The 11547-nt window shown below is 34.9% G+C and overlaps 1 protein-coding gene across 4 annotated transcripts; it reads left to right on the top strand.

Moving 5' to 3' along the window:
* The first annotated feature begins 1260 nt into the window (after positions 1–1260).
* On the top strand, positions 1261–11518 carry LOC105456225 (nuclear receptor-binding protein homolog). Of its 4 annotated transcripts, none has more exons than XM_011700120.1 (11): positions 1261–1604; positions 4384–4470; positions 5563–5787; positions 5899–6029; positions 6105–6199; positions 8441–8521; positions 8596–8883; positions 9056–9215; positions 9299–9485; positions 9573–9692; positions 9786–11518. In XM_011700120.1, the coding sequence occupies exons 1-11, from the start codon at positions 1476–1478 to the stop codon at positions 10089–10091; spliced, it is 1809 nt and encodes a 602-aa protein (XP_011698422.1). In that variant the 5' UTR covers positions 1261–1475; the 3' UTR covers positions 10092–11518. The 4 variants fall into 4 exon arrangements, with proteins under 4 accessions (XP_011698422.1, XP_011698421.1, XP_011698420.1 ...); XM_011700119.1 differs by having other exon boundaries at positions 8438–8521; XM_011700118.1 differs by having other exon boundaries at positions 8405–8521.
* Positions 11519–11547: the final 29 nt, after the last annotated feature.

Here is an 11547-nt window from a genome sequence, read left to right as displayed (position 1 = left end):
CGATTACTAACCTAAAATGGCTTCTAAATTCGTAGTCCATATATCGACCAACAACGTGGGCGTAATTTGTAATACGCGGACGTAACTTTCGTTCCTTTTCTCTCTCAAACTTGCTTCCCAATCTTCATCCGAACTCGATGAGCTTTCAGTAATACAATTTCTTCGACGCATTAATAACGTACTGTAAATCACAACAGCATCCATGTTTGATATTATTATCCACAAGGACCACAAGTCTGTTCCGTTACAGTTAAAGTCCGCGACGTTTATAAGTTAGTGGAACAAGAAAACTGCGGTCGATGTGTGCGAGCGTTGCGGGCGCTAAGTGGAACGTACCCTAACCGTGCCCAACGTTGCTTAACTTCAGTGATCGGACGAGAACTGGTGCGCACAACGTGGTTTGGAAGTTGGCATTTGTAGATGGTTATTTCTCTCCTTTTCTTCGACATCCCACTTGAACGCACCAGTGTTTCGGCATAGACTAACAGGACAACGGAGACGCTCATCAACGATATTAGCGCAAGGCGATTGGTTCGATCGCGGCGCGCCGTCCAATCGGTGAGCGCGGGGGCGCACGTTTCACCGAGGGAGGCGTTGTCGCGGCGGGCCGACCAACAGGTGGCGCCGCGGTCGCGGCCAAGAGGTGTATCGGCCGTTCAGGGTGGGTAAACGTGACCGAAGACATAACGAAAATGAGTGCCAGAGTGTGTGTCACATCGAGGCAGTTTCGCTCGCAATAGGGAGGTTTTATTTTGACAGTGCGATACGCGGGCGGCTAGCGCGATGTGTATCACCGCGGCGCGTCCCTGAGCGAAGCCGTGTAGCGTCGAGTAGCGCGCGTCCGTCGCGTAAGATCAGAAATATCGCCGCTCCGGGTCTCAGCCAGTTGGAGACGAGCGGGCGCGCTGCGTGCACCTGCATGTGTCACTTGTGAGTGCAGTGCGAGCCAGGGGACACGTAGTATCTACCTACGCGTTTGTTACGCACGAGTAACGCACAGTGCGACTTTGTTATTATTGTTGTTATTGTTGTTGCCACTATCGCCACCGCCGCCGCCGTCGCCGTCATCGTTGTCGCCGTCGTCGTCGTCGTCGTCGTCGCCGCCGCCGTCGTCGTCGTCGTCGTCGTCCCCGTCGTCGTCGTTGTCGTCGTCGTCGTTGTCATCGTCGTCGTCGTCATCGTCGTTGCCGTCATCGCCGTCGCCGCTGCTGCTACTGCCGTCGTCGCCGCTGCTGCTACTGCCGTCGTCGCCGCTGCCATCGTAGCCGACATCGACGACGCCGACGCTGCCGTCACCGCTGCCGCTGTCGCCGCCGCTCTCCGTGTGCATCATCCGCTCATCCACGGGTACGTCGCCGGTCGTTGTCGTGGCGAGTCGCTCGATGCGAGACTAGAAAAGGACACAAGGAGATCGTCACCGATGAGTTTGGCCTGCTGTTCGCTGCTGCCTCTCTAACTAATCGCAAGCGTGTGTGATGCCCGGGAGCCGCTCCAGCACGGACCCAGAGCACAAGTCACCGCGGGAAAGTGGTGAAGACTCGGAGGATGAGAGCGAGATCCTGGAGGAGAGCCCGTGCGGGCGGTGGCTTAAACGTCGGGAAGAGGTATGCGCTTCTTCAAACACTCCTAACTACGCTTTATCTTGTTCTCTCCTCTTTTGTTTTTCCTTTGCTCCTTCTCCTGCTGATGACTCCAGCTGACGACTCCTACTCACTCCGCTGAGGTAGAGATTGTTACATGTTAACTGTTTTCCATTGTGCTTTCTGTAGGATATCGAGGATATTGTATAAAGGCTTGTTCCTTTTAGCTAAACTTCTTACGCAGCTCATCTTTCTCCTTCTTCTCTCTATGTTAGGAGAGGCAGTTCAATAAAAATAACAGGTCTAATGTCCATTTTCATCAACAGAGATTAACTTTAATCTTGCTTCAAGTTACTCTTTATCTTTTTTAAATTTCTAGTTTTTTTCTAGAACTTCAAAGTACATATTTAATGTAATCTGGTAGAAATGAGTCTAAAACATCTGGATATCTATTATGTAACTTTCCATAGGCAAAAACATGAAAAGTGAAAATTTTGACCATATTGAAAATAATGGAGAAATCTGTTCCTTTTCACGTTTTTTCCCTTAAAGAGAAAGATACATTATTGATACAATGGAATATTCTTTCAAATATCCTAGATTTTTTAAGATTTTTTTTTTACTTTTGGTTTCACTTGTTATGATAGTGATTTATTAAGAATGCCATAATAAAACAGGATATCAATAATATTAATTTTCTCTTTGGGATGAAAATATAAAAATTTCTCTATCAACTTCAATGACCTTTTGTTTCAATCTCTCTTAAATGTATAAATAAAATGTATTAAACAGCAAGATTAATTGTAAGAGTAGATTTTGCATTTGTTGACTGATTTTGTATCTGTTCTTTATATTTTCTTATTTATCTTTTTTTTTTCTTAAATATTTCTTTTAAACCTTGAATAATTATATGACATGTATTATTATATGTATAGTAACATAAAATTTTCACTTTTTATAATATGTTTTCTACCCTACATAAAAAGTTACATTGATACATGTATTAGGTCTATTTCTACCAAAAATAAAAACTTCACCATTGAAGTTAGGAGAAACTTTGAGAAATGGAGAAACTTTTTACTTTTTATGTTATTTTCCATCCTATGGAAAATGTACGTGATTGATAGTCAGAGTTTAATTGGTCTGACATATTTATCGATGTCAAAGCGTGATTCGTAAAGTTATTATATAAATTCTATATTGATTTTAATTATTTATTTAGCTGAGAGCAATAAGAGCAGTTTCCTGTGTTTTTACGTTAATGTATTATTTGTTGTACGACAAATTTTTTTCAAGTCTTTCAAGAAGTATTTTATCTTGTAGTCAAATCGACTTCAAAAATTTATCATACATCAAATGAAATATTAGCCTTAAGTTTCCTTTTTTTTCAAATTATGATAATTTACATATTAATATCCAAAACATTGCGTTTTTGCTTATGCATCTTCAAGATGATTATCTTTATGACATATAAAACATGCTTCAACGTAATGCAACTGGACTATAATTACATTTATGACTTGTAAATATATTTAGAAGGATCAAAATATCGAAGTAAAGACTTATTTATATCTTTTTATTCACTTTATATCTTAATTCTCTATATCTCAATTTATGAATGTCTCTTAAACAGTAACGGTATTCATTAATATAAATTTGTTTAAAATACCTTTTGTTCTAATTGCGTTATAATAAATATTGGCACAGCTCATTTCACGTTGCATTTATACAAGTGGCTATATGTATACTATAGCTATATGTACAGCTGATTTTGTTGTAAGTCTTTTAGATTATAGAGATTTGCTTTTGCACGAAAGATCTCCTTTAGACTATTGTGTGCTTCTCTCATAATTCCGATTACTTCATTCCGTATCTTAACTCATACAAAATTCTTGGCACAAATGTCTAACCAATATTAGGCTCATTTATATTTTATTCTAAAAATAGTCTGCTGACGTTCGGCTATATCGAATGTATAAATCAATGAAATTATTTTGATTATGCTTACCTCGCACGCAGTTTCCGCCGCGTAGAAGTAAAACAATCTTTACCGTCTTACGTTAGTAAAGATTAGTTTTATGTTTCGTTATGCAGTTTATATTAATATTTATCTGAATTTTTGTCCTTGAATTTTTTATTCCAATATTATTGATTACATTTTATGAATATTCTCAACGATTTTGCAACATTATATTATTTTAATAAGAGACATTATCTTTTATATATGTAAAATGACAATAAAAGAAGTATTATTTTACACAAAAAAGCTAGAATCAATACTTATTTAAAAATTATAATATTTTACAAAATATATACATAACTAACAAAATATATACACATCGATAACTCAAAAGAATTAAGAGAAACTGAGATACTAAAATTTTTTTATTACAAATAAATATCTCTTATCAAGTTCTTTTAGCAATATTTATTATTATATGTGCTTCTATATTTTAAAATGACCAAAATTTGCAATGTATTATTAATTCTTTCGAGTTATCGATGTGTATATATTTTGTAAAGTATTAATAAGTATTAGTAAAGTATTTATAATTTTTAAGTAAATATTGATTCCAGCTTTTTTGTGAAAAATAACGCTTCTTTTATATATGTATAAAAGATAATATCTTTATCTATTAATCTCTACTTTATAAAAGGCATTATATATACATGTATATGTAATATCTGTGTGTATATATATCTGTATAAATGTAAAAATCTTTATGTATTTAGTGTATTTAGTGTCAAGTATATTTAGTATGGTACTTTTTCTTAATTATGGACTATGTGCCTATATTTATAGGTATATGTAGGTTCCAAATCAACGCTAGCTGAGGGTTCTAGCTTTGGCACAAGAGGAACCGAAACCGAAGTGACTGATACAATGGAAGTACGTAGAACAAACTAGGATGTAAAATAATTCCTATGTTTTATTCTACTTGCGTTGAGTTGTTATTTCTTTAAAGTATTTTTTTGCACAGAATTACACTTTAAATGGATACAATAACAATTTACATGCATTATACTATTATGAACAAGTTCGAACATTATTATCGTTAATGTGCCTACAGTGTGGCAAACCCTCTTCTGAATTATCTCCCCCTTCTCAAATTCCTGACAAGGTCACATTCATGTAATAGTAAATAGCCGTTGAAATCGTTTCAACACCACTTTAAGTACACTTAAAATGGATGATTACAGTAACACAATCCATTATACTATATATAGACTCATAGATTGCATTGAATGAACTTACACTTACATTCTATCGTACGTATTTCCAAATTGTATAACATATTTACATACATTACGTCAAGACATACTAGCAATATCTACAAGCAATATCTGCAAACTACATCTACTTACACTAATAATATCTCAGCAATATCCGCAACAGTTGGATATAATTTTTTTTTTCAGATATAACTTTTTTTTAGATATAAATTCGCATGTTTGGATTTATATTGGATATATATTAACTATTATTAATCAGTGCGGGATTTGAGAGAGGGCAGACTAGATGATCGCCCAGGGGCTCCCACACGGAAAGAACGATTTTGCTAGAATGTTTAAAAATGTTGCTGAATACAGATCTGAAAATAATTTTGTTGGATGTTCAAATTGGTTGCCAGAATTTCAAAATGTTTTACAGCAATGCTCATCATTTTTGAGTTTCCAACAAAATTATTTTAATGGTTCAACAAAATTATTTTTAGTTAAGTTGATCGCTTGAGGATTCATGATCTATTTAAATAAGTTTTCAATGATTTTGATCTCTTACAAATTAAGGGCTCCCACTGATTCAGCCATCAAAGACCCCCATTTCTTTAAATCTGACACTGATACTAACAGCACTATATTGCAGCATATGTTTATAAGCTTCTATAAATATATTTTATAGCTCTTTATGTTTTAATAATGATTTATGTTTTAATTAGATAGAAGTATATAGATTAGAAACTGATGTATTTGTTTGATATAGGTGGAACAAAGAGATGTTCCAGGAATTGACTGTGCCTATTTGGCGATGGATACAGAAGAAGGTGTTGAAGTGGTGTGGAATGAGGTGCAATTTTCGGAAAGGAAAAACTTCAAGGCCCAGGAAGAAAAGATACAACTTGTTTTTGAGAACCTCACGCAATTGGAGCACCCTAACATTGTGAAATTTCATAGGTATTGGACAGATACCCATAATGACAAACCCCGAGTAAGTTAATTGTCTATGAATGCAATTATGAATACATTTTTGTTGCATTTATATAAATGCGATTTTGCATTTTTTTTTTAAATAATACGTTTCTTTTATGTTATTTCTCAGGTTATATTTATAACGGAATATATGTCATCTGGATCCCTGAAACAGTTCCTAAAACGAACAAAACGCAATGTAAAAAAGTTGCCTCTACAAGCGTGGAAACGATGGTGTACGCAAATACTTTCCGCACTCAGGTAGTATAAATAATATATAATACTACTGTACTTTACAATTTATTCTCAACTGACGTTGCGTTTGAAATGTTTCAGTTATTTGCATTCCTGTTCACCTCCTATTATACATGGGAATCTTACCTGTGACACTATATTTATCCAACATAACGGACTTGTAAAAATTGGTTCAGGTAAGTACTTGTGTAAGAAAAAAAAATAGAGTTTGTATACAGCGATATCATTTTGTATCTAAACAAAATCAGATAGCATGCCTGAATTTACATTTGAATTTGTGTCTGGTAAATATAGATTATCATACGATAGGATCATTGTTTTCCAAACGAAAATAATTAATATGTTACAAGATGAGATTATATATATATGTCTGAGGTGTCTTCATCTTCTCATTCACAGGGTTGTCTCAGCTTATGTCTTTATTTCGTTGTAATTTTTCATCTTTCACAAAGAACGGCAAATTTTATGCCGAGCGATTCTTTGTTTGAGATACAAAAACGGTAGCAATTATATTCTTACTAGTACTTTCTCTTTTTTTTTTGTTCAGATAGGATGCTGAGATTCAAGTCTTAGAGGGTATATATTATTCACTAAAATGAGCAAGAAAAATAATCTATGTCAATATTTTTTGTTCATTTAGTGATTTATCATATGTTTTCTAAGTGTCGAATCTTTTTTTTTTTAAGCATCCATACAATTTTCGTACGAAGGTACAAGTGAAGTAGGTGTTTTCAGAATTGTATTATGTGCTTTTTATTTACTCATTATTTAGCCAAGATAAATAATAATTATATGACTCAGTTCCTGATTGAACATACAACATGACAAGTAATATGATTCATCAGTGTGCGTCAATATAAGCTCTCTAGTGGTTTTGGCACACAAACATCACGGATATATTATTTATATAAATATATTTATATACGTATGCTCACACATTTATGTCTTACAAAAGAATTATTTGTTATAAATAATTATAATTGTAAGACAGTACATCATCAAACTGAAAATGAAGATTTTAAAACAATATTATTACAATGTATATTTAACAGGGATACATACATCGAACGTGATATTTACTAATCATTTGTTAAATAGTTGAATCTTTTTTTTAGCGTAAATAACATCCTTTAATATAATATGTGTGAATGTGTGAATACATGTATGTTAAGAATCGAATTGATTGCGATTACATAGGAATGATTATATAGGAATACACAGTATACCAACTTATATTTAGTTTAAATGGTTGTTTAGAGAATTATTTGTGTACATATTATTATTACTCTATTATAACACGCGCGTTTCCCTGTAATTCTATATAATGTTAGTAACATGAGTCCATTAGAAAGATTGTGTTAAATTGCCTTTTCATATTAGGAGTAACTTGAGTCCTCATTTTTAATTGTAGCAAATAGGCTAATCTAGATAATGAAAAAAACACAGCAAAGCCTTTGAAGAGAGAGGAAGTACGAATCGTACTTTCACCCGTCCAGAGGATAAATTGACCAACGTCGGTGTCGTCATTGGTGTGTTATTGTCAAAGGTGATGAATTTCAAGAAAAAATCATTTGGCAGATTGTCATCAGCTATTGCCAGCTAAGTAAATTAGGCATAGAGAGGTAAACCACTTCTATACTAATTATTTAGTAGCTCCATTAAATGTACAAATAATTAAAATTTATTTTTATTATGTTAGTGCCACTATGTTGCACTATATTTTATCTCGTTCTGATTCTTAATTGTATTTAACTAAAGGAGGGCAAAGTGTCTCATGTGTCTCTTTGTCTTTCTCACAATCACCTGGCGCACGCATTTTCATTGTATTTTAATATTTACATTGCTTTTTTTGTTCATGCTCCGTAATTCTTGTTTAAAGAGAATCTTATTTCCCAAATTTATATTTATTCTGAATCAACAAAAGTGGCTCGTTCTAGCAGAACTGTGCAATCGACAGAGAAATATGTGGTTATTATTTTTTTTAAATAATTTACGTTTTTATTAGTACATCTGTATCTTCCAAGAAACATGCTTCTCTTTTCAGAGACACTTTTACATTTGTACATGCGAAAACTATTAATTGTACGAGGGCTCAAGTTACTTTTAGGATAAAATTGTCAGTTGAAACACAATTTTTCTAAAGAGGTTTTAGTCATTCATCTTGGCAGCAAACACACGGAATATGTATAGTAAAATATGTATCTAAAAGCGTATTGATGTCTATCGTCTATTGTCTGTTGAAACATATTTGGAACATTTTGTCTACATATGTTACGTCTACATAATTCTGTTTGGTGGCTGCTCTATAAACAAAGTCTAACACATTGTCGAATACACATTAATATCATTTTTATGTTGCCGCTTTCCTTGGTATGGAACAGCTTGTGAAAATGGCAATAATCTCTTTCTTATAGTAGCCCCAGATGCAATTCATCATCACATCAAGACTTGTAGAACAAACATGAAGAATATGCATTTTGTGGCCCCAGAATATGGAAGTAAGTACAATGTTTTGTGCACGTGCGCATAGCTCACATTTGGATTGTATTTAAATTATTTGTCATTTTCTCAGATTCCGTCACACCTGCCATTGATATTTACTCGTTCGGGATGTGTGCTTTGGAGATGGCCGCGCTGGAAATTCAGGGAAACGGTGATACGGGTACAATTGTTACCGAAGAGAACATCCGGAAGACAATAGAATCTTTAGACGATGTTCAACAAAAAGATTTCATTCATAAATGTCTTCAGGTGGACCCGCTTAGTAGACCGAGTGCGAGAGAGTTGCTATTTCATCCCCTTCTGTTTGAAGTACATTCTCTCAAGTTGCTCGCAGCACACGCCTTGGTCAATTCAGCTAGTAAGTTAAGAAGCAAAGTGTATAATTTATATTTATGCTGTATGCTATGGTATTTTATATTTTATTATTAATTTATCATTTTACAATAGATGAAATAATTACGATTATGACTTGAGTGGACTTATAATGGTTACGATTATAAATCGCACATAACATTGATTTTTTTTTACAGCTAACATTTCGGAAACAATCACAGACGAAGTGTTGCAAAGGCTATATGGACCAGACACTATAGTCGCCGAAGTAAAGTATCAAGGAATACCGCCGCAACAAATTCGCTTAAGTGATATTCCCGTTACGGAGAAATTAGAAAAATTTGTTGAAGATGTAAAGTGAGTATCTCAGTCGTGAGATACATTGGCCTGGACTTTGTGTCTTATATCAGTTGGTAACGAGAGTGATTTTACGTTGTCAGGTACGGAATATATCCATTGACTGCATTTATGGCGAAATTACCCCCGCCTGTCCGACCGAGGGCGATATCGCCCGAAGTGACAGAATCAGTTAAGTCGGTAACACCCGAGCCGGTGGACGTGGAGTCTCGAAGAGTAGTTAATATGATGTGTAATGTTAAGCCTAGAGAAGATAGTAGTGAATTACTTGTGAGTGGCATTTAGAGTATTTTTAGTGCCGACAGCCTATGAAATGACTGTTTGTATCTCAAATCGATTTTTTATTATTTTGTGCAGATGACAATATTGTTGCGAATGGATGACAAAATGAATAGACAATTGACGTGTCCTGTGAGCCAAATGGATACCTCGATGCTTCTCGCGCAGGAACTTGTACATTTTGGATTTATTAATGAGGTAAATTATTATATCTCTCGCGCATATCGCCAACGAGCGGTCGCGATTTGTCGAGAGTTTAGTTTTACCTTATACGTTTTACGACTGTTGCAGAACGACCGTGATAAAATAGCCAATTTAATTGAAGAGGCATTGAGGAGATACTTCAACAAGCAAATAGTGACGCCGGGGATGGTGTCATTAACTAATCTTCCTACTCAAACTACTTTATTGCTGCCTGGTTCGGAATTTCCATGTTTGCAACACTTTGACAATTCCGTGTGCAACGCCACAACATCCAATAGTGATAATGCAACTAACCTGCTGCCAAAAACCTCAGGTATACCTGTGTCAAGTAACAAAACGAGTAAACTTCACGATGCTGCGGAACCGCCGACAATCAGCGAGAGCGGTAGTTAACCATCCAGGACATCTGATAATTTTCACTGTGCCACTTTGCACGCTTTATGTATAGACTGGCTATGTATTTTTATATTTAAGTAAAAAAAAAAAACAAAAAACAAAAAAAACAGAAAGAAGAGGAAATGTGAAGTAAAGATGGGAGGGTGCCGTGGCTACACCTCTAAGCTGAATACGACTGCAAATTAGGAACTGCTTAGTATATTTACTTTTGTATTTAGGCTATCAAGGTAATACTTCCGTTGTCAAATTTCGTTGGCCCTCTATATTCTAGAGTTTTTTTTACGTTATTACAGGTCTCGCCTGTTATATCGTTATATAGGTATGCGACAAATGTATAAATCTAATGTAAAAAGACCAAATACTTGTGATTGTATAATTAAGAGGATAGTTAGAGGTCTGCTGAATATTGATTCATATTTATACGAAGCTACGTACAATTTGATACTTACCTGTCGTAATCTACCTAATCGGGATACCGTTACGAGAGTTCGTTACGTATCATGTTTCTCATAATGTCCCTTAGAATTATAAAAAGATGGAAATTAAACACGCGCCGAAATTGTATATCGTGCTTTTTCGTCATGACAATGTGTACCATAAAGTTTATTTCGTGCGTACAAATCGACAAGAATTAATTCAATCATGCGTAAAAAAAAAGACTATCTCTTCATTGTACAGCTATTATAAAATCCATTAATATTGTATGGATTGTATTGGTTTTTCTTTCGGACAAATCTTTCGATCTCTCACCACTCTTATTACTTTCGCCAAAATACTCAGCCTATTGTAAAGTCTGTTTAAAAGTAAGCGAATATAAAAAATATTCGTGAGAGAAAGTACAGTAGCATGCTTGTTCATTTTACTTTTTAGTTCTGTAGGCAAGATTGCGAATGTAATACTGGCTCAATAGCGTAATTTGGTAGTAATCGGACAAAGCCACGGCCCTACTCTATACTTGGGTATTATTGATGTGATTGAATCAAGATTAAATCTCGATAAAATTAGCTGAAAATCCTTGTAAATATTTTATATTTTTAAGAAAAAAAAAAATCTGTTGACACAGAAAACTAGTCATATAGGTATATTCGAGTGCTAACAGACTAACACAGATCTTATTACGTCTTTTGCATTTATAACACGTGCTTGGCCAAGAGAAATACCGCTCCAATTTCATACCTCGGTCGAATCGATTTCAGTGAAGCATTTCTCATTAAGTAAACGACTAACCCTACTAGAGAGGTACCTATTACCTACAACAACATAAACTTCGATCTTAAGTATGTAAGTAGATTATCAAACTAAATTGAATGTGTATAGCTTTATAATACAAATTATAAACGACGAAAAAAAAGCGCGACGACTGACTCGTGGATATTATGAAAGGGCTGTACGACAGTGATAAATAAATACTTTAACTCGGAAAACGCTATCAGTTGAGTACTCTCACCTTCTG

The sequence above is a fragment of the Wasmannia auropunctata genome, unplaced genomic scaffold (assembly GCF_000956235.1).
Source record: "Wasmannia auropunctata unplaced genomic scaffold, wasmannia.A_1.0 LD335736.1, whole genome shotgun sequence".
NCBI lineage: Eukaryota > Metazoa > Arthropoda > Insecta > Hymenoptera > Formicidae > Wasmannia > Wasmannia auropunctata.
This window is presented reverse-complemented; position numbering and strand designations above follow the sequence as displayed.